General features: G+C 39.4%; 1 protein-coding gene across 6 annotated transcripts in view; it reads right to left on the bottom strand.

Moving 5' to 3' along the window:
• diaph2 (diaphanous-related formin 2) overlaps nt 1–25036 on the bottom strand; it is a 373465-nt gene that overhangs the window by 163876 nt on the left and 184553 nt on the right. For all 6 annotated transcript variants that reach the window (XM_055016416.1, XM_055016421.1, XM_055016420.1 and 3 more), the window contains 2 exons: nt 6807–6908; nt 1528–1622 (listed from right to left, as the gene is read on the bottom strand). In XM_055016416.1, the coding sequence (XP_054872391.1) occupies nt 1528–1622; nt 6807–6908 (197 nt within the window). The remainder of the gene's footprint in view (nt 1–1527; nt 1623–6806; nt 6909–25036) is intronic.

Here is a 25036-nt window from a genome sequence, read left to right as displayed (position 1 = left end):
TTCATTGCCATGTCAGTGACTTTGAGAATACCTAACAGCTTTAAAAATGTGGACAAAGGGTTTCAAATATTAAAGTGATCACTAATTCAGCAGCCTACTGGCCAGCTTCACCTGTGTGGTTATAGTCGGTAGCGAAGCCACAGTTACTTTAATGGCAGCTGTTTGATGGAGTACTTCTTTTCTCTGTAACCCAAACTGACTACTGTGCACCAGTCTAACCATTTGCCGGCCACTGTGTGCAACAAGATTCTGGTGGGGATTGGCTGGGGACACAGCTGCCCTGCTGGCAGATATAGACTACTTTGCAACAGAAAGGCTGAAGATGGGAAAAGGTCAACACCTTAACTTCCTTTCTCCATCACAAAGCAGAGGGAGGTGATGTGCCATTTCATAATGTACACTCCGTGCTTTCTTCTAGATTACCAGCCAATTAAAGGTTATCAGAGCTCAAAATATAGCAGTGCAGGGCAGCTCCCTGGATACACCCCATCTAAATATATATTGCCTTTCCACTTGATACTAGCGTCTGTGTTTAAAGCAGTGGGAAGGAAGCTGCTGGATAACTGTTTGTTGATAAGCCATGTGGGAAAGGACATTTATATATATATATATATATATATATATATATATATATATATATATATATATATATATATATATATATATATATATATATATATATATATATATATATATATATATATATCAGTATAAATGTTTTCTTGTTTTTTTTTTCTCCTGGTACCTCTGGACTTTAAATCAGCACTTGAACAATGCCCACTGCTGGTCTGGGGGGAAAAAAGAGCAAATAACCCTGTTGGACACACTCATGCACATAACAGGGTGTATCACTACCAAGATTATATTGAAATCAAATCTTCTATTTGCAACTCACCCCTGAGGTCTATACCTCCTACTGCTGAAATAAAACAGTATCAAAAGACACCATGGCTGCTGTGGCCACAAAGAAAGCACAAGGAAATGTTAGTGCAGATGGAGTCTAACGCTGTCCAGTGATGCATTTTCACCTCAGATGCACTCGCCCTGTTTCCATTTAAGGCTTTCAGAGACAAGTAAAAATGAAATAAAATGTGAGCAAAAACAACTAGCATTTAGGAGGCTCATCAATCATGGTATAAGACAAAGACAAGAGGAAAGGAGGGTGGAGTTGAGGAGACTTTGCCAAGTCTTGTCCTTCATAATCCATTGTAAGAGGATGAATGGGGGTCTCTATGGTCCACATGAGAAAGGGAAGACTGACTGGTGCCAGAGACAGACCATAGCAGGTTTAAAATGGGGTCACTGAGCGCTCCACCAGACACTGGAATTTAAAAATTCTGTTTTCATGTGAGCACATAGGGAAATTATCTCTTCCGCTTTCCCTCACACACTCTTCACAAAGACTCAAGTTCACACAATCTTCAGTAAGTGTGCCTGTGTGTGTGTGTGTGTGTGTGTGTGTGTGTGTGTTCGTGTGCGTGTGTGTGAGGGCAAAAACTAACACATCAAACTGAAGATCAGTCTTACCTGGATGAGTGATTCGCTCAGTCTTTCCTCGTCTACCTCCAGCACAATGTCCCGGATCTCTTCATAAGGCAGGCGGAACGAGCCCAAGAAAATTGCTGTTGTGATGTAGAGAGAAGAGAGTCATTTCCTCTTCCTTTTTTTTATTACACTGCAGGGTTCAAAGAGACATTTCAGCACTCATCGTTCCTCAGACAAAATGACCACAGACCTAACTTGCCACTTGGAAAAACAAGTACACATTCTGCCCCTGTACAGATAGTTTGTGTCACCCTGAAAAAAAAAAAGAAAAAAATGGAAGGGAAAATATCTAGATTTACCAGCAACAATGAAAGGAAGGTGTCAAGTAATACAATTGGTCATAAAAGGTAAACCATACAGAATCACAGTAACATTACAAAAAAAAATATATATTTATATATATATATATATATATAATGTGTTATTATGTTATCAGGTGTAGCAGTGACGCCATCATCTGGAAAGGCTACATGATTTTGTTTTGGTGGACACAAAGGAATACACTGAATTTGCCTCAGGGGGAAGCCGAGTGGGTGTTTCTCTCTCCAGGTGGGTGGCTGCAGTGGAAATTGGAGCTGATGGTGTATCCAGGTGGAAGTCACAGGTGGAGGTTTGATAATGAGTTGGAGGAGAGTCGCTCAACAGCTGCTATACTACCGAAGCAGTGGGATCTGATGTCTGTATTTGACATGCAACAAACAGAGAGGCAGTGTATCCGCTTTTTTTTTCTTCAGAGACTATCACTACATATTACACAGACTAGTTACTGCGTGTACTTACTAAATAGCCATAATACAACAAATCATTAGTACTGCTTCAATGCGAGGTAAAGTATAGCAGGTTCATCCAGTTTTAAATGTGGTGTCAGTCACTTAGCACTACAAAAATGTAGAAATCCTTACTCAGCCGGTAATCTAGATTTATAAGAAATAACTTCTTATTTATTCTCTCGTTTTCTTATTTATTTCATTCACTGCACTACCGTACCAGTATTTATAACTTATTTTGTTTTATCTCAGGTGTTTTTAATTGTGTGTGTTTTTATTGCTGACCCTGCATGGTCATTTCGTTCTGCAGCACATCTCTGATGTCATCTGCCGGAATGACAATAAAGCAATCTGAAATCTGAACCTGAAATTAGAATTTTAAAGTTTTAGTCCTAACCACACCTCTTTATCCGATGTGAGCCCCTGCCTGACATACTAGTTAGGAGAAACTCAAGTCACATATGCAGTATAAACTTATAATTATGATTTTCTATTTCACAATTATGACTGTGTATATCAGAATGATGACATACCATTTTTTCAGTGTGATTTATGCGATAACAGTGACTTAGAATTACATACTAATCTAAACAATTCTCATAAATATAACTTAAATCCTCAAAATAACAGAATGTTATGGTCATAATTATATATTATTGAAGTATGTCATAATTATGAAACACTTCCTCATACGATGTCATTATTAAGAGATATGTTTTGACAGACATCCATATATTATGGCTGAAAATATTTCAATTTCATTTCTGAGAAATTGTGTTTCTGTTGCTTTAATATGTCTAACGGCACCAAATGCTACAGTAACCATGAGCCTGATCCCCCCGAGGAAGGATTCATAGCCTGAGGACCACCGTCAGACTACCACCCCACATCTAGCAGCCACGGAGGAGCCTTTAAATCCAGCTCTACCCAACACCTCAGGGACTTTGCCATGGACACGTGGGTCACAGGGGAAGAGCGAACCGTCTAGGAGGGAGCTGTGTGGCGTGTTGGGCTGTAGGTGAGCACAGTTTCCCAGCATGCTCTGAGACAATGTGTATGTGGACACGGGCTTAAGAGAATTGTGCTCTAAGTCGCAAGAGATGTTGACTGTTCTTCACTCTGCTTCTACAACGTTCTTAGTGCTTACAGGTGTCGTGGAAGTAGGTTTTCTGCACCATGACTGAGGCTTGGTCATATACTGTTAATATTATTTTGTTAATTCCGTTATTTGTTTTGATTTTTTAATTTACAGAACATTTTCACATGCTATAACTCAATCTATCAAGTGGAGAAACTAGGCACATTCATAGACATGAAAAAAATATTTTCAGATAAATCAACTTGGGATTTAGTGCAATGAAATTCAGAATAATACAAATTTAATAACTGTACAAAGCATCAGATATTAATAAATAGTTTAAGTTACATAAACTTGCCATTTGGTGTATTGATCTTCATACAACATTTCTAGTCCCTCCATCGTTTAAATTAAAGTAATACACATGATTTATTTTTAGCAAGGCAGCTTATCTTGCCTTAAAGTGTGACATTATCAAAACTGAAGTGCATTTCAATGGGACATGCCTTGTTTACCGTCTAAATGCTCTGTGTTTCTTAGTGTCTCTTTAAAAGCCATATGCTGGGTTGTCTTGAGGGAGGGCTGTCAAAAGTAATACTGAGATATTGTATGTTACAAAGTAAAGTAGATGAAGATGAGAATGCAGATGAAGAGTGACAGGCAGAAAATCCAACTTTCGGGGTTGCCTGGCAGTTTTATACCTCACCGTATGCTCTGTGTCAGTGCAGGGTGCCATTAGCTTGCACCTGTTTGGTTACCTCACTGTGCCAAAATGGGCAAAAGTGGTGTAGGTGGAGATTTGTTCATGCAGATTCTGCAGCACAATGCAATTTTGGAGCACACTCTAGCAAAAAAAAAAAATAAATAAATAAAAATGCACCTGCACATCCACCCACAAGGATCAGACCTAAGATGTTGTTTAGGTGCGCTGAGCTTTCTTTGTGGCTTTAGTTTGTGGACAAAAGGACAGTGCACAGTAGTGATATTTACCAACACTGAAAACAAAATCAAAAATAGACTTCATAACTGTCAGCTAACTTTTGGCTCCCATCTGTACTATTGCTACCTGTTAGCCCAACAGGAAAAATTGTATCGTGTTTTATTTCTTTGGCTGTTTCTATATTTGATGATTGTGATGTGAAAGACAGTCTCTTTTACAAACAGAGGCCATTCTGCACACAAGCTCTGTGACACAGCAGCTCTCCACAACCGCAGCTTATAAATGTCTGTCAAGTTAAGGTTGAGTCGTATTCCTAATAAATTTATTATGGAAATCAATAAAATAATATATTTAATTACTGTTTAAATAGATTGTTGCAAGTGTCCTTGGAAATCTGCTGTTTATGTTTAGCTAGCTAATAGTGTAAACTTTTATAAAGTGTCTTGCTATCACATTCAAACAGATTTCTAAAACAGAGCATATATTCGACAACATATTTGAAGCACATTTCTGTAAAATTTTATATCAAGAAAATATGTCTGCTTGGTTTATACTGGCGAATAGTCTCAGAGATTTAAATATATGACAGCTCTTGGCAAGTTAGCATTTAGGGGGCATGCTTCTGCCCAAATCCCTCATGAATTGTGATTTTGTTTTTAAAAAAAAATGTTAAAGTGCTCAATATGTTTTACTCAAAAGTTGCAGAAAAATAAATGCTCAAGATAAACTATATGATGTTTGAGACCTCGGAAAATTCCACAATCATTTTCTTCTCGATTAGAATTGTTCTAGATTTCAGCACAATACACTGTAATTAACCTGTACAACTTAAAATAAACTGTAATTAAGTACAGGACTCATGTCTCTTCTATTGTGGTCCATAATCTGCTCTTTTGAAACAGACATGTCGTTGCTTATCCCCAAAGAAAGATCATAACTACAATTCATACTCTTTAATCCCTAAATATCTTTCTCTCTCAAGTCAGCAATTGTAATTTGCTTTATTTTAGAATTAGCCACAAGTCATCCGCCCACCTGCAGCTCACTGAGAGTGCTGGCCGAAGGTGTGCACAAGCAGACTGATTAGACACAATTCATCAGACAGCGGTATGCATAATCTTTATACCAGAATACATAATGTGGCGCTGACATCACAATCACTCATGTTATCTCACTTCCCATCCCAGTCGCTGAACCTTCAATACTACCACACATCAAAATTGAGAACAGAGCTTAGGGGGTTCAGCGGCAGGCAGTGAATATGATCTATGATGCTGTGGTACGTGTCAAGGCGACTCAGGAGAGCTGTGCAGCTTTGTACGACCACATGCCTCCCACCCATTGCTATTCTGAAGGTGACGTTTTCTACACTTGTTTTTGCTTCCTGCCAAATTCAAAGCCCATCTGCGGATTTTGCAATCAAAGATGCCAGTGACACCTACCAACATTGCCACAACCCATACATAAGTGCAATGACATGTGCAATGGCGCATTTGCAAATGCACACACAAACACACAGGCAAATGCATGCACACAGATACAGAAACCCACATGTTTCGATGTGTCATCCTTATGTTCATACCACATGCCCCTTACTGACATCAGACCCCAATATTTCACCCTGTAAATGCATTCATCTGGCCTCTGCTTTGAAATATGCCACCATTTGCTTCCAGTTCTCACTCTGTATAAAGGAATTTATCCACCCATGTTCCCCGCAGTCTACAATATACCTCTGTATACAGAGGAACGTTGACAAAGACATGTAAACAAACAGGTGGAGTAAGAAGGGTGACCTGTAATCTTTGCATTTGACATGTATATTTCATGAGGTGCTATTATCTACACTGTTTCTCTGAGGTACGGTAAATCCCAAAGAGCTGGGTAAACAACAAGATGTGCTCTACCCATCAATCATAACAAGACATCCAGCAGTCACCGATTTCTTTCTATGATCATTTCATACACACCCGCACATACGCACATTTTGAGCAGGAGGATTTTTACGTAACTTGAAATGATGCCCAACCAAAACGCCTTTTGATCAGCTACACCAAAATAAAAGGAAGCTTGGTGGGGGAGGTAAATACACCATTATTAACTTAGCATTTAGTCCACTTACTGTAGGCTCCAAGAGATTTAAAACACCCACTTGTAGCTTTAGTAGCTTCAGTTTTGATAGGAAGTTTCTTTACATGTAATTACAGACAAGGACACAAGATTCGTGTGGAAAATGCGAAAATGCAGCCAAAAACCATCAAACTGCCCTGCAGGGCTCAGTTTAGTGTGTCCATATTGAAAGTTGTCTCCTGTTCAAAAGCAGCTTCATGGGTGTATGAAATTGTTGAAAGGAGAATCGATACTTACTGACATAAAAGGATGGTTAGAAATAACATTGTACTTCATGAACTAATTGGGATAAACATGTGGTTAGTGGCTGTAAAAGGTCTTTAAATACATAACTGCATCTACTTACAAAGGTTCTGTGCTGTCTTGGCATCCAAGATACGGAGCTCTTTTGCCTTTTTCTTGAATTGTGGCATTCTGTCGTCAGTCTCATCCTTCAAATCTTTTCTAACTGCAAGAAAAAAAAAACATGTTTTCAGAAGTACTTAAGACATTTAGGAAATTATATGCAACGTAACAACAGTGTAGAGCATAATATTTAATCAAAATGTTGACACTGACTGCTTTTAGCACTGTATAAAAGCAAGAATTAAATGACATTCAAAAATCTTTTTTTTTTTTACATTTCCCATAACAAAGCACAATAATTAATTTACATACATTAGAATGCAGATCTATTTATGCATATTAAAAAAAGTAAGCTAACAGGCCAAGATGCCAACAGATGGTATAAACCAATTAAAAACCATAGTTTCAATACCAGAAAAGTTTAGCATTTGATTCTATATCACTTTTCTCTTAATAAAAAACAAAAACAAGCTATTACTGCAGAAGTATTTGGCAGAAAATGTCTACTTTGTGATGTATTCTAGATTAAGTGCAATCAGTTGAAATAGAATAATGCAAAACAGGGCAGCCATCCCATGTGATTGAATATTATGCCACAGTTGTGATATAGCATGAAGTTGATGATAGGTGCTTCTGATTGATGCTAGTTCCATGTAACATAATGTGCAATATCTTCACCTTTAGTATCAGATGGAAGTCTTAGGAAGAACTTCCCTCTCTTAATTTTTTTTGCATCCCAACACTTTTGTCATTGTGACAATGGGTAGATGGTTGATAAGCACAGTTCACTCCCTTAGGCCATGCCTGTCAACTTCCTAGAGCCAAGGAGATAATTGCGTTTACCCCTGCAAATCCCAGAAAATGGCATTAAGTCTGGGCCTGAACATGACAGACAAACTGGTTCAACAACGAAGAGACCTTATGTTTCCATAATTGAGACATTATTGAGTCTGCACATTGGGGAAAGGGCACATGACAACATGAATTTCTCTTTATTTATACTGTAATAACATCAAGTTAAAAACACACATATCCATGTAAAGACCAAAGGGTCAACATTTTCAAAATGGAATTGCAGTACTGAGGAGAGAGCGGAGTTTTTCACAATAAAGAAGCAGTAATGTGAGAAACAAGATTCCTTAGACCCTTCCCTCTCCTCCCGATGGTTTATGAGAGGCAGCACACTTTGTTGCTAATCATCACAACTGCTCTGTTTAAGCCCAAGGTGGGAATCTCCCAGGAAATCTAGAACAAACAATCTGCTCCCTTAGTGCTGGCTTGCATATTTGAAGAAAGAATCAAAGAGGCAACATCTCCTGGGCAGCCAGAAGAAGCGATGCTGAAGGCAACTCTTGTGCTTGCTGTCAACACATGACATCAGGGATGCAGTTGTTTATTGTATTAAATACTGGTGAAATGGTGTAAGTATATACTAATGTTACACTAAGTATGATGGTTTGATTTTCTCTCAGAGTAACAGGATGCTCCTTTAGGAGCTTACAGATTTTAACTTTAAGTCCACTTGGAATGTAATACGCGTCAGGCTGTATCACCTTTATACTGATATCAGAGGTCAGACATGCAAAACAGCTTTTGGCCTGAACACTGTTTTACTAACAGAACTCAGGACTTGAGAACTCACAAAGGTTTGTAGGCAGAAGTTGCTGGCCAATTCATTATTTAGTGAGGCTGTTTTCACAAGGCACAGCACTTGGATTAGTAGCTGTGATAATCTCCATACCATAACAGAGAAACCCTACATACTTGGTTTGTGTCACCAGTGTTTTGGTTCAGTCCTTGTTGAGAAAGTGACTTTATGAGTATGGATTCACTAAAGGAAACAGAATTTTGAGACAATCTATCTAGTATAGTCAATTTCCACGTACAGTGAAAGCTAGTTGTACAAAACAGTATAGATTTATTTGGTGAGTCAATGCTGGTGAAGAGGAGTAAAACTAGTGAAAGACTGACCGCAAATAGATCTTTGTCTGCTGACTGTTGGAATGGCAATGTGTTTATCTGCTGTCCAAAAAAAAAGGAAAAAAATGGGAACCTTATTTCAGGGTTTGGGCTTTGTGATGCTTTTGATTTTACAAGACAGCCAAATACATTATTCTTTTATGGGGTGTCAGTGATTATTCATCAGAATTCCTCCAAACCCACCAAATAAGACAGACAGACAAAATAAATGTTAATCGCTTCATAAATAAATCCAATGACAACAATATTACATCCACAATATCCTGACTCACACACTCGGAGTCATTAAACAGCGAGGCCCACGCAGTCATGCTGAATTTCATATGTGGCAAAAGGCTGGGACAAAGAAACTAAGAGAGCCAGCAAAAATTAAAAAAAAAAAACAAAAACCAAGGAGTAAGAAATGATCTCCCTCCGAGAACAGCCCAGAGACAGAGAGCAAATTAAATTGGGGGGGGGGGTGTTTTGGCTGCTTTTGGTTCCAAATTGTTCTCTTACACCTCCACTATCTATTTTTCTCTCACCTTGGTACCGTACACTCTCAGCAGGGTGCTCTCAGCCTTTTGGTCAATGCCTTAGCTGTCTGCGCCCTTGCCCCCAGGGCCCCATGCTATATCAAATTAAACAGAAAAACACTGCCTTTAATAAGCAGAAACAGCCACAATTCCTTCTGATACCATCCTATACAGCTCCGAGCTCCCCCGTTGGGCACTGAGTAGTGGCATCAGTAGGCTGATTTCTGCACAAGTACTTGCTGGCTGACTCAATTATGCCACATGTCACATGTTTCCTCTGAGCACTGCATGTGGACTGATGGGCCCTGGAGGGCTTGCACACATTCAAGCTGCCACACTTGTCGGAGTCCCAAGTGTGTAGAGAGGATGACTATAGGTGGCATATAACCAGATGGCTGGTCACAACAATAAAGCTAGTTTTATAAATGAATCCAAAACACAGGAGTTTTCCAGTAGTTACTAAAAATCCCACCCTCAACATGACTTGAAACTTAAGTTGAGTAAAATTTTTTGCAAAAGTTTTTTTTGTTTATCTTTTGACCACAATGGCACTTTGGGTATGTATGTTCATCTAATTGTTTTTCTGCCAAGAAAGCTTAACCTGTCCAACAGCGTAGGTCCATAACAGCTGATCAAAGTCCTTGCCAATATTTAAACGTGTTTTACTAGTTGCCCAGTGGCTAAAATGTAATACTCGGACAACAATACCATCCCTCATGCACAGAGTTATATTTGTTAATGGAATCTCTTCAGAAATCATGCAGTAAAGAGCCATTTGTGATGGGAGAAATGTGGGAGGGGTTTTTTTGGCAGCTCACTAGTTTCCTTGAAGCTATTCTGTACAATGGAGTACTATCACGTACATGCATTATTTCTGTATCAGGCTGTCAGATGAAACCACAGTGAGCAAAATCATAGTTACAAGGTAACGCACGCAGCACAGTCATTTATTAATTGTCGTTGGTTGGAATTAGGTGAGAAGCTGGGATAGAAATGCGTTTTTAATCCAGATCAACTCAGTCCATGAAAGGCTGGAGAGAGAGAAAAAAAATCTGCTGAAATATGAACAATCCCCACTGTATTATGTAGAGCTCAACTTTCACAGCTGATGCTTGGGCCAGATGGTTCTCAAAGGGATATAATAGGGTCAGATGATTTTGACATGATATGTGCTATGCAAGTTTGAGAAGAGAACTGTAGCAATGAATTAAAAATAGTTAGTATTTCACATTGATTTGTTGTAACATATTAACTTACACGGGTGAAAACTTTGAGAAGCATGTCAACAGAGGAGGCGTTTCAAAACCATGTTTAAACAAAACACATGAAACGTTCACTGAAGCCAACATAACCACATGAAGAGAGGCCTCTGGTGGCTGTAATTGTTGCACATTACATTAACTGAGGAGGAGTTAAAGCTTGCTCCATGCCAAAAGGAGTCACCAAATTGATAGAGGTTTCAATGGAAAAATACATGAATGTTTGAGCAAAAAAGCAGATTTGGCTTATTAAGGATGACTTGGCATTCATGTTAAGCCTTCTCTGTGGGCCTTGGACTGAGGTATCCCCATGGGAAGCTCTGTGATAACAAGAGTTCTCCAACACTTGGACATGCAGTCTGTTTGCTGGCCCAGACTCACTATCCTGGTCGCCTTCCATGCGATATCTCCCTCAAGACGTCAGTAAAACCCAGGGCATTACAAAGCTAAACACTACCACATGTTCACTTCCGGACACAGACCATCCGGCTGAGCCTCGCCACCAGACACCAGAAAATGAGCGGGCCTTGAAAGGAAATAACAGAAAACTGCAGATGACAGGTCTTCAACAAACATATTTAAAGGCAAAGGAACACAGAGTGGAACAGACAATGTGGAGTCTGGTCCTCTACAAGGCAATTTATTCCTTCAAATGTGCAATCTGCCTGCAAACATGTGCCCCGTCCTCCATCTCAGGGACTCACACTGAGGACTGAGCAACTGGAGAGCTGCCAGCCTATCTCAAGGAGATGGATTCTGAGGAAGAGCCCCTGGCCTCAGCCATAGAAATACAATTCTGCAGGAGCATTTTGTTTGTTTGTGTGTGTGTATGTGTGTGTGTGTGTGTGTGTATAGTCCGCTGTACTGGAGAAGAAAAGATTTTTAAGTTAAAATAGAAGAAAATTATGTAGAGAGATAATAGCGAACACTGTCAAGATTTCAATGCACCAATTGACCCATGAAATCTAGCAGTGCCTTATTTCTCCTATCCACTAAGGCTAAACAGAGGTCTTGGTCTGCTGTGTGGACACATACCTTTCGCCACTCCTCCCACTGGCTTGGATTTTAAAAGCATGCTCCCACTGAGAAAAAGCCAACCCTCCCCTTTTGACTCAAAGACTTGAAATATATATATATATATATATTTACTTTCAGCTTGGGAAACGAGCATTGCTACAAGAGAATACCAAAAATCTATAAATCTACAACTTCATCCTGCCATTAATACTTGGTATTTGAGTGGATATATATATATATATTTTTTCAGAACAAATAGATCCCTCCATGTGAAATGAGTAAGTATCTCTCTTGGCAACAAGAGCACAATTTCAAGATCTTGTTTTTTTTTTTTTTTTCCCTCTCTTTGCCAGGTTCTAACCTTGACATAGAAAAAAAAAATGTTGGAGAGGATTTTTTAGAAACACTCCTCAGCTCAAGGTGAACCATAAGAATGGAGCTGCGGTTGGGGTGGGGTGGAGGAGAGAGAGATGGAGCTCTCAACCATGCAATCATCATCATGCCTAATGATAACAGGGAGTGGGGGAAGTGGCTGATAATGATAATGATGATGGAAACCGTGGATAGTGTGTTAAGTGTGAGCAGGCGTGTGTGTCAAAACACACTTCAAGGAAAATATGTGTGCACCAGTTCAACCAGGTATGACCATGCGTGTTTTGAAGCTAACTAGTTGTCTGGAGTTATCCCGTCTGAAAGCATCTGGTTCTGGTTATCCAAGCTCTCGAAATAAAAGGTGTGTGTATAAGAGGGAGGAAAAGTCCCGCAGAGTCACACTCTGACCTGTGGCCAGTAATGTTTTCAGTATGCAGGGAGAGGCTCAGCCCACGGTGGAAGGTACACAGCTGGGCCTGGAGCAGAGCCCAGTGAGAAAAACGCCTCCTCTTCTAATTGAGACAACACAGATCTCCCTTAGTGACCCCGTGATTCTATTCCAAGAGGAAAGGGGGAGGAAATTCCTGCAAAGGCTTAACTTTCTCTACAGAAATGTTGGGCTTCTGTCAAAAGTGCAGAACCAAAGCAGCAGTATCAGGATCATCATGATCATACATGGCGTGTTTAACTTGTAGTTTATGATTCTGATTAAAAATAATTTCTTGGGTCAATTTCAGATTAAAAATTAATATAAATCCAGAGAAATGTAGTGTTGGTGAGATTTAATGTCAGACCCAGACTGGAAGTATTCACACTTCTGCACAGTTAGCAGATTATCTAATACACTAAGGGTTGTATTTAGGAGGGGAGGAGCAATGATGGTGCAGTATCAACTAGATCACAAATGTTCTTTTGCACCAACGCAGAACAAATTTGTTTGAAACAAACAGTAAAAAATGAACTTTAAAGTAAAATCCACAACAAGGCAGAGAAAATAAGCAAATCCTTCAAATCAATAACTCTGAGCGCTGTCAATGACCTGGGGCTTCATACAGCCTTTTAACAAGTACATTTAATCTGCCCACATCTACACATGACTGTTGTTCTCTCTCCCAGAGGCAGGGAGTGTGGGAAGGCTCCAACCCTGCCTCTTAAATTGGTCATGGAGACATGCTCCTGGGGGCAACGAATGGATTGAGCTTGACAGCCAATCAGTTCTAGGAAACCATTCTCTGGTTGTGCCAAAGCAGCTCATTGTGACCCAATGCGCTTGAGCGCTGGTGGGAAGGCACAAGCTGATGGTCCAATCGGCTGCACCTGGCGTCCATTAAGACCCCGCCATGCAGTCCGGCCTTAAGCATTCAGGAGACAACGCAGAAGCTGGACTTATGTCGCTATGAGGGGATGAAGAACAGAGATTTGAGGCTAAGGCGGTTCCTTGGACAACTGGCAGGATTACTGATGTCCCCGTGGTCTCTATTACCTCTCCCTGTACCATGATGCACAGGACGGAGCCCTGACAGACACTCCCAAGTATACTTAAAGAGCCTGACACAGTTGGAGGCTTTAAGATGTGCACCTGTATCGCTGGTCACCTTTAAAGGGGATGCTGGGAAAGATGTTGGTGGTGTGTCTCACAAGGAGGAGCATACGAATATGTATGTCAGTTTTACTCCTGTGCTTTTATAGAGACCTGTCTAACCTAATTCAGTGCCTGAAAACCAGAAGCAGCAGGGGAAAAAAGCAGTCAAACCTTTAAACAAGTTATGCATTCATGTTCACATGTTGCATTTAAGCCCAAAAAATATCGAAAAAAAAAAAAAGAAAACACAATGGACCAATCACTCTAATGAAGATAAAAAAAATGATACTGATCTTCTTATCCAAGCAGTCCTATATTTCAAAATGTTGAAACCCTCCTTTAAATCTTGTGACAATGACTAATTGTGCTCTGAACAGTTTTTTTCCCCTTCAACACACAGTTAAAATAGGACAAAACATGTTCTGGATGTCATTTATACTGTCTGCTACAGAAAAAATTGCTGGGGTTTTGTGTGGTGCAGTGACTGTCCTACTTTTGAGTGTATTCGACAGGGTTGCATTTTGTACATTTGTCAGCTGACAGAACATAATCTGCCCTCTCTTTCTTTTATAGAGCACTGTTATTCTTTACCCTTTCTCTCTCTTTCACGAGTACCCAGTTACTCTCTTTTTGATTGCTTGTTCATTATTTCAGGATGAAAATAGGATGCTCAACAAGCAAGAAAAAATGTTTTCTCCTCATTTGCATTCTGTCTTAGGGCGTTTAGCATCATTATTGTTTGTTCACTATAATTTTTACTGCATTTGCAAGTGCCTTGGCTTAGGTCGAGACACTATGATCTTACACATATATTTATACATATATATTTTTTCTTTTCTTAATTCTTGGATCACAATTTAACCCCTGTAAAGTCTGGCCATCTGGCTACATAATGATAATGATGGATGGGCCTGTGCAACTTTCAGCCATGACGGCCACTAGTAGAAAGGACTTTTAAAAAAAAGTTGGTAGTAGTAACTGTACATTTGGGTTAGGCATTTAGTTTCAATGTAGCCAGCACTGCTTTCAATCCAACATGCAGGTGTCTCTAAGCAAAAACTTAAGGAGTGTGGTGCGTGAAAGGTTGTCAAACAAGGAAAAGACGTTCATGCTTATATTTTATTTTTAAGAAATGTGCTCAAGTATTATCTCTTCTTCTCGTGAAGGTTAACCGATAGGTTGATCCAATTTGTCTACTCAGGCGTGAAAGGACTTAAGAAATACTTCACATTTCTTTGCTGGAAAATGTCAAGGTTTGCTGAGAGATGAGGACAAGAGGAGGAGGAAATGACTTTTTCTCCTGCTGGCAGCTTGACTACATGCTTGTTAGCAGCAATAGGTTTATCCTTGGCAATCAACACGAGGGTAGACATATAGAGTATAATTGTAAGTCTCCAATTACATAAAAGACAGCTGGTGTTCTGTCTGCCAATAAAATACATGCATTGCCCCTTTCATACATGCACAAGTACACATGCACACCCACACACTCACACCCACACACACACACACACACACACACACACACACACACACACACACACACACACACACACACACACACACACACACACACACACACACACACACACACACACACACACACACACACACACACACACACATAATGTAAGTGGCCCTGCAATGTGAATGAAGCTATAAAAGCCTCCATCATGTCACCTTCTCATGACTATTCTTCACACAGCTGCAGAGAAGCATGCTCTGGTGACATGAAGGTGTCACAGCAGACATGCCCTGATTAAAGATGCACCATGCAGCACCTGGGGATGAAGTTAAAGCAAGGCAAGGAGAATATGAGCGTAAAGAGAAGCACTCAGTCGTGAACTGCATTTAATTCCCGAAGCCACAGTAGCTGTTGAGCTCCTCACCTGCCTCCATGTTTACAAGGAGTATTTCTCTTTCTCTCGCCGTCCCATTTAGTATGTGCTGCTTTTTGAGATGCATAATGGCTGTTTTTCACCCCTCTGATGATATCAAGTAGCCTCTTAATTGCGAACAGCATGGCCACCATTTTGGCACGATGCCCTCAAGCTACAGTCAACCGCTATTTGCATGTGAACATTTTACGTGACAGCAAGCACTTTAACAACACTTTAATATAGAATGATAGGAACCTAACAACTCTTAAACTGGGACAAGTTGTGTTTTTAAAACATACTATTACAAAATGTTGGGTACAGTCTGACAGTAACCTATTTATACACAAATTAATGTTGCTTTTCAATGGCAGAGTGATGACCAGTGTTGACTACTGATATGTTCAAACAGTGCAGTGGTCAGGGACATTAAAGATGTGACACACTTCAGAGAATTGCTGCTCTGAGTACTGAGAAAGCTTGTAGATAAATTACACATATACAGGTAAAAATGGAAACCTTTCATGCTCAATGGACATTTCCTCTTTCATAATTTTGTGACATGAAAAGCAGGTAACCTGAATTACTTTAAAGTTGCCTTACTGGAGCGCAACCCTTGACACTACATGCTGCAGTGCTGAGTGAAATAGTCATAATATCTGCCCTTTGCTTGAATAGCAAGAATAAAAACAAGGCTTCATAAGTAATAATGATAGACTAGTGCCAAGGGATAAGGTAGGAGTTCAAAACCCTGAATGCAGAGCTGGCTTTTGTCTGTGACACTGCACCAGTAGCAGCACTGCAACTGGATTTTTGACTTTGATGCAGTGATATGAATTTGGATGTAAAACTACACAGCTTAATATGTATACATTCAAAACAGGTAAAAATAACAATATTTTACAGATATTTTCTGTTATTTGAAAGAAAAGTTATGTATAGTAAAGACCAATGAATACTTGTAACTGTTATGTTATTCATTTACCCTGTATTGTTAAATAGTAATGATGAGTAGAAATCATGAAAAAGTGTCTATTTCCATTGTGTCTGTAAAGAAAAGGCCATATCTGTCCATAATGTCCACATCAAAAATCTACAGTTTGTTAAATCGCTATTTATGTGCAACAGGTGACCGTAAAACGAAACTGTTTCACCGTATTAAAATCTGCTAAAAAAATGCCATTATGATTATTTATTTTTACTATTTTTCTTTTTTGCTGTTTTTCTTTGACCATTTTTATAGTTACAGTATTCAACCATTTCTATTTATTTTTTGGCAATCTTGATACAGATTTTTACTTCTTTTATTTATTTGTGTAAATTTACTTGTGGTTTTATTTGTTGCGCTAACATTAAAACATTGTTTCAACATTACAATTATGATCTGCATTTCTTGACTGAAAAAAGTCGTTACATCAAACTTAAGCCAGGTAAATTCAAAATAAACCCTTTTTCCTACTGGTCTTTATTAAAAATGTGTTCGTAAAAATAATCAGTTGTAACTGAGTGATGTAAAGGAGTCTGTTGTAGTAAATAGTTCAGCTGTACTGCCTGGCCTTAGGTAGAACATATATTTACAGAGGCTGCTGTGGCGTATAGATCAAAAGGAAGTGCTTATGCTTCTGCTGCTTTAAGCCTTTCAATGGGTTGTGCTCGACCAAGAGAAACTACATGAGGCCAAATGCATGTTGAAGGGCTTAAGATGATCTCTGGAATGTGTGTTCTAGCTCTAGTTTTTTTTTTTTTGTTTGTTTGTTTTTTTGGCATGGTCAGTCTACTCCACTGTAATCTCAAACTCTCTGAGACATGCACGCACGCACACACACTAGCCTTGATCTCGACACAAGCCCATCTGACTTCCTGGTACAACTTCTGTAGCAGACTAGAACAGCCTCTATAAATAAAAATGTACACAATACATATACAGTATGTGCACAAATCCACATACGAATACACACTAAGTGCACATAACAAGCCAAAACTGGAATACACAAAAGAATAACAAAAGATCAATGCGAATTCTCAAAGTGCCCCACTCCCAATTGCGGTTTCATCCCTAATAGCCATAAACAACAGATAAACACAGGTTGTGCTAGCACCAGATGTTTATCTTCAGCCAAGTGCCAGTTGTCAGGTGGATTTTATGGATGTTCCCATTTCCCTCTGACATATTAAAGCGTAAGTGCACACATGTTAAAGTAAAATTGTCGAATCCTGCCAAGACATATTGTACAAGAGAAAAAAACAAATAATGGCATTTCTCCAGCTGCCTGGAAGACAGAACTGGGTTGAAATGTAAGAAATGGTGGAAAGAACATGTTCATAAAGAAAATACACTAATATCCACAGTATGTTTAATCCACAGTGCACTTTTTAAAAGTTTGATACCCAACAAAAAATGTTGACATGCATTTCAGAACACAATATCAAACTTCCTCACACATTACTGTCTAACAAGGGAAAGCTACCACACAGTTCCACATTCAAAACTGCACAGTGCTCCACTGTTACCTCTAAATAAATATTTATACATTTGACATGCTTTTAAAATACCTCTCTTGTGAAATCACACTAGACAACATGCTGTCATTATCGCTCTATAAGGGAAAGGGGTGGGGTGTGTGTGTGTGTGTGTGTGTGTGTGTGTGTGTGTGTGTGTGTGTGTGTGTGTGTGTGTGTGTGTGGTGCTTTGACATGTAAGTACATCACTTAAGCAATTTGGTGCTTTGAATGGTTATTGCTTTCCTTCTGTTAAGCACCAGCCTCTGAACTGATGGGCTCCACCTGAGAAATGTGTTCATGTGAATCAAAATGTACTATAGCAAAACATGTGCTAACGAGTACTTCATGTTGCCGGGTTGTATGGTTTACATTAGCGTGCTCCGTGCCCTGACACATTCACTTAAAACCCAATGTAGAAAAAAAACATGACAGGATTTAGAGCCATTTCTGAAGTCAAGCAGACAAAAGGATATGCACTCTAAGAACTTGAAAATGCCATTGATCCATGATGATAATCACAAATGATTACATTCTTGTTCCTTCCTCCCTTCTCTCCTTCCAACCATATCTTCACTAGATTCACACTGATCCTTGCAGCAGTGCTGAGACTGGAGAGGAGGAGAGGTTCACACATCCAACAGCACAGGGTAAGCCTCCTATTGGAGAAGGTGGAAGTAAAGGGATGGAATCATCTTGAAAGGGATTTTCACTAGGCTCCTGTCGGCCATTCGTAACTCGTGTAATGCAAAATTGTCTGGCTTATGTGCCCATGTATATATGCATGTTTATGTTTATCCACGTGTACACACTTCTGTGTGTGCATTTGCGTGTAAACAAAACTGGATATGTGTAGTAGATATAGGAGGCTTTTTTTCCCATTCTGATCGACAACTTCCCTGTTGCCTCATCGCTTTTCAACACAGGAACTTTCATGTGACAGCAGCTGAGTCTGGTGGGCTCAGGACACAAGCGAGATGCACAAAGAAACTGTGCGTTCCACCCCTCCGATATGCCTGTCAAAAACAATCTTGACATCGACAATATACGTACAATTACAAATGCTGATCCTTTGGAGGAATGGCCAAACAATAAATTTGTGCAAATGAAAATATTAACACGATTATCAGTATTATTCAGAATGGGTTCCTACATCTATCACATTGTATGAAACTGTCATAAAGTTCGTCTGCAGTCATAGCAGACCCAGTTGTCTGTAGTCTGCACCACCACAGCTCCACCCTTGAGACTTGTCAAGCCTTTCTATTTGCTAAGTGCCAGATGGATTTTTTCCGTGTTGCTATCCTTCAATTTGTTTACAGCAGGTATGGTTACTGAGTAAAAATTTACCAAGATCGTGCAATTTTAAGTGTTGGTCTTTTGGAGAAATGGCCAGAGTGAAAGTAATTCAAAAAGTCACAAACAACAAATATGCCCAAACAAAATGACAATTATTAAAGAGGGAAGGAAGGCCTAAACCCTGTCAGTTTATCTTAGACACACACTCTTTAGACCTCAAACATTAATAGGTATCAGAGACTATGAAGGCAGATAATGATGCAGGTTTACCTGTAATTCAAAAGTTTTTTATATATATATATATATATATATATATATATATATATATATATATATATAGACACATATATAAAAAATATTTTGAATTATAGGTAAAATGTATGGATTTAAATGTATGGCTAAAGTTGTTTAAATGATACCTGTTGGCAAAAAAAATTACACATCCTAGAATCAGGGTTCCCTTAATTGCAAATATTTTCATTTCACCAATAGTCAGAACTAAAAAAAAGAAATGGATATGAAATAAGGTATTCCTTCCTTTTAAGATAAATCCAGAGCAAAGTACCATTTCTGCTGAATGTTCACTCTCAGAAATATATAATTCCATCCTCTTCACAAGAACTTCAAACAAGAACACAAAAAAATGAATCTGCAACACTTCCATGTTGCACATGCATTCCAGGACCCAGATAATTGCTCGGCAGCCTGTTTCAGACAACCAGGTGGCAGCGTCTGTTTTGGAGACTTACAACTTCCCATACCACCCACAATCAGCAGCGTCCTCCAGGACTTCAAACACCCCCTCTGTTCTCTAAACCCTCCAGTCTCCACTCTCTCGGGGAACCAAGCACCTGGCCTGCGAGTTTCATATTCCTCTCAGGTGTGCCTCCACAGCATTGCACTAGCCTGATATGCACGCATATTAAGTACTGTATTGGCATTCTATTTTTCCAATAGTTGCTATTTTACTTTCAAAGCAGGCCACCACTGAAGGACAGAGCACCTTTTCTGCCTACCAATTTCATCAGATGGAGGATGAGTGGTCTCCGTATCCCTTCAGGTTTATAGCAGTTGCCTGTGTATGTATGTGTACGTGTTTAGACTCTTGGAACAAATTAAAAAGAAAGTATTTCTCATGTGAATGTTTACGCTTTAATCATGATACATGCCATCCGTATTTTAATAGGCTACTGGACGAGTCATTTTAATGAGGATAATCCTTAAAGCAAAGCAATATGCACCAGTAATTTCACCTGTCCTTCCTTAACTTATGCCACCTTACTCTTCCACACCGTTTCCCAGTCTAATTCTGTATATCCATGGACAGCAGCAGGGAAAGCCAACACTGACTTCATTTCCCAGGAGAACAGAATGTATAGCGGAAGGTAGTAGATAAATTACATGTAGCCCATCAATGTCACTTACAAAGTCAGCTTATAGTCATGGGAGAGCATGTTGTATGTAGCCAGCACCTCTACATCTCCAGCTTTGAGATTTGTCAACCATTTATTTTTTGGTCAGTGCCAAATGTATTTTGATGTGTCCCTGAACTGTGATTTGTTTTCAGTAGGTGTGGTTATTGAGCAACAACTTAATATAATAAATAAATAAATAATAATAATAAAATTGTAACTGCTGGTGCTTTACAGGAATTGTGAAATTAACTCAAAAATGCCAAAAAAAAAGTTAAACCAATGACAGTCTATCATATTAAAATGACTTCTGATGTAGAAGTTTAGTTTTTTTTCTGAACATTTATTTTACTTAACAGCTAAATAAATCTGGCACATGTAACTGTGATTCATTTTTCTGAGAAGTACAAATTAGACAAAAATGCCGCACTGCATATCTTGCTGGCTCATCATCAAGTCAGTCCAACGGAACTACTGATCTCCAGAAAAACACATGCCACTGGACTTTCATTGTCGTTGCTCCAAACATACACAGGCGCATGCTTTATTGCGTTTAATGTTGATTAATCTCTCTCTCGAGAATCTTCATTCAAAACAAACATTCTGATTCCTCTGTGTGCAGTTGGTTGCTTAAAGGGCGGGACAATCAAAACGCTCTGCACTCGGAAACCTGGGCAGGAATTCAACAGGAATATGTGTTGGCTGTACTCTTCAGATGCTGGATGAAATAAATGTCAGCCGTCAACTCTGTGTTTACCATCTATCTGTTGCTGTGTGGCGGACTGAAACTGACAAGAACGAGGGGTCTCTTTTTTTCAGTATTTAACAAAAATTAAGAGAAGGAAAGAACCAATAGAATTTTTCTGGCTATGTATTTATCAAAGCAAAGTAATTAAATGTTCAGGTGACAATAAAAAAAAAAAAAAAATACATTATCAAACATGTATTTAACAAAAGCTGCAATTCCGCTCTAAAGACAAACATACAGGCCATGGATGAACCTTGAACATCCATTAGGAGCAGCAGAGTCTTTCTCCTCCCAGAAAAACTCCACAGGAAAGAGAGGTTAAGTGAGCTCATAGGCAAGAACAATCGCTTGCATGGCTCCTGACACTAACAAAAGCGAATTAAAATGGCTCATTCTTCTGTTGTAAACAATAGGGGGTCCTTACCTGAGACAGTGCTTGGAAATTGCTTAACATATTCCACTAGGGTGTAAAAACTGCTTTGCTACTCTTAAACCTCAAATGGTCTGTACTCCTTAGATGATTGTTTGGCCTCATTGACTAGCAGAGCTATGAACATGAAGAGTGCACTTAGCTCATGTATGTAATGCCAGCCTTGCCGAACAAATGCATTATTTTTCTGCTCTGTAGCAGAGCAGATCCTGTAGGGAGAATGATTGTACTTTCTGCATTGAATGTAATACGATCACCCTGTCTTCAAAACATGACTGCTCCCTCAGTCTTCACTTCTTCTGTCCATCACTTGAAACATCTGGATTCATTTTAGAAGGTCAGGGCTAGTGAAGCAGAACCTGTCAGTAGAAGTTGTCTTGATGTATGTCATGAAATGGAGCAAAGAAATGCCACCCTCAGACAGACCAGGAAATAACATTTCTGTAGATAATATACAGTCTGAGAAACCTTCTGCTGAGATAAAGGTGTGGATGAGTGCTATAAAGACACAGACACATTAAACTACTATAGGCAATATCAACATCAATATCGTAAATAGCAGATTATTGATAGGTGAGGAAAAACAACCTTTTACCCATTGAATTTTAAGGAAAAAGGAACATTTTCAACCCCCAAATCCACGAGAGAGAATAGCTGACGAGATAAAATCATGTGTCCAAACAGGATTATCTAATGAAACTGAATCTGGGTCTACCCACACAAAATGGTGCAAAACTGTGACATAATCCTACTATTTTTTTAACACAAAGACTTATTGTAGGTGAAGGAAGCTGTGCTTTGAAAGCCCCTTGCAAAAATAACCATATTTTTATTATGAGTATCTTTATTAGGTGTGTGCTTTTGGGTCCTTGCTCATCTCTTCAGGGGCAAACAAAAGTAAGCTAAGCAGTAGTTCCACAGTCCCTCCCACCTACCTCACCATGCCAATAGTTCCCCCTTAACTCTCTCTTCCCCTCGACTTCCCTTACTACCATCCCTCCTCCTGGATTAAAAGCTCTTAATTTTCACTAATTACACAAGCTCATTTCTTTTTCTTCATGTCTCGGCATTTCTCCCTGTTTTTCCTCCATGGGGCTCATAAACACGTTTTGAAACGGAGTTTAATAAGACTGCCTTGTGAGGGTTTAGGGCATTTAATGGACACAGGGCTTGTTTGAGAAGTCTCCACTTCATCACACACTTTATTAATTAAAGTTTATATTACATTAGAAACAAAGTTAAAGCCATTTGCTCCCCAATAATGGTTTCACGTAGCTGCATATCTATGGCCAATTAATTGGAGCCTTGCCTCCTCATTTGCATTTTGCCCTTGTTTGACAAAAGTGTGCTGGGATTAGCTTCCGGCAGTATATTGCAAGCAGAAGCAATACTGCACTTGTAATCCAGAACTATCAGGAGCTTGACTGCACTGGCAATTAAATGGTGTCAGATGTAACAATATGGTTAAATATTCTCAAAGAACCGTTTCTCCTGTAACTGCAGCACTGGCAGCCACAAGGGCAAGAAAAATTGAAAGTATGACTCAGCAGGAAATCAAGCATCAATCAAGCAAGCAAGTGAATTGAGTTTCCTCTACAACATGGTGACTTGTATCTTCGCTACTTTGATGCATCTTTCAGGATGTTGGTCCACTTGCTCCGCCTTCAAGATGCATCCGGTGAGCGTAATCCTAATTGTGTCACAACCAATAACACTTTTGTTTAGTACGTGTGGAGTAAGAAAATTTGGACAGCAATAGGTAGCTTTTGTTCTGCTCTCCAACTAGAATGTGCAGCAGATGGAGGATTGGTTAATGTGCTGTTATGCCAACCTCATCAACGTGGGAAAAGAGGACAAAGGCACTATAACGTCTCCTAGCCGACTATCATCACGAATGCAGTCCAAGACGACAGGCACTGACTTGGCCCATGGGTCCCAAGGCGTACTGGAGAGGCAGGTGAATGACAGCAAGGACCGCCACAACACTAGCATCATCAGCCAGCAGCTAAGAAAACATGGAGATGAGACTGGCCACTGCTAGCTGGTTAGTAGTGACTAAACTTTCAAATACAACACTCACATGTAGGAACTGTAATGACACGATCTGTACAACTGCTCTGAAATGCAAATCATATGTTAAATGAAGATCATCGAAAATTATAGATTATAAATTTGCCTAATCTAACACTGGAAACTACTGCTGAGAGAAGGGTGTCCAGATTTCCTGGTGTAACCTCTGAGCCAAATTCTGGAAAACTGGTAGAAAGTGAATGAATGGAGGGAAAACTCTGACCATTCAAGTGCAGTGTACATAGGGGTGGTAAATGTGGTGTACACACAATATATTTAAAACCTAACAAAACAAAAAATACTGACATAATTTTAAAAACAAGATCCCAAAACTGCTGGGATTGTCCAATTACAGATTGTTCTTTGATGAATGTTCTTCACTGGAAATGTTGTTTAACAGCCATCATTCCACAAACATAATTCTACACACTGCACTGACAATAACATTTGACCCTGTTTCCCTGCCTTGCTGGTCACCTAAGCACCAGAGAAAGAATTGCTTAGGACAAGTAACGAGGGCATTTAGATGATCATACGTGCTTTCACACTCAGTTATCTAAGCCAAACTGTTCCCGTCATTTGGTTGGGAAAACACACGATGAGCAATACCCACAAGAAACAGTCATCAGAATTGCTCACAGCGATAATAAACTCCATGCACACAACATTGAGACAGTTGCTTAACCAGTGGGTTGGTCTGCAAATTAAAAAATATATTTAAAGGTAAAATGAAGGTAAGAACTTGACCTTAAACTTACTGTCATAATAATTTAAAACTTAATCATCACTTGTCTAATTACCCAAAATTGTAAAGATAGAAAAACACATCCCACACAGTTATGTTATTTTCCCTTTGACACATAAAAATAAATGCATCACAATGAACCAAGTGTTTGCAACATCCAAGAACTTGTAACTTTCATAATTGCAGTTAGTGAAGAGTTTCGATGATTATAGACGAGAAATGTTCGGCACAAAACAACAGCATTCCAAAAAGGCTGATACCGTAGCATGATGAGCAAAAGACAAGACTAACACCATGTGAGATTTTCTGAAGCCCCGCATGAATGGACACTGCCCCGCACCCACCAAACACCCACCCACCCAGCACATTGAGTGTGCACGTTTGCACCGGGAAGGAGGATGGTGTAGGAGGCAATGCACAGGATAC

The sequence above is a fragment of the Amphiprion ocellaris genome, chromosome 13 (genome assembly GCF_022539595.1).
Source record: "Amphiprion ocellaris isolate individual 3 ecotype Okinawa chromosome 13, ASM2253959v1, whole genome shotgun sequence".
Taxonomy (NCBI): Eukaryota; Metazoa; Chordata; class Actinopteri; family Pomacentridae; genus Amphiprion; species Amphiprion ocellaris.
The sequence above is the reverse complement of the archived record's forward strand: the minus strand, read 5'-3'. Positions and strand labels throughout refer to the sequence as shown.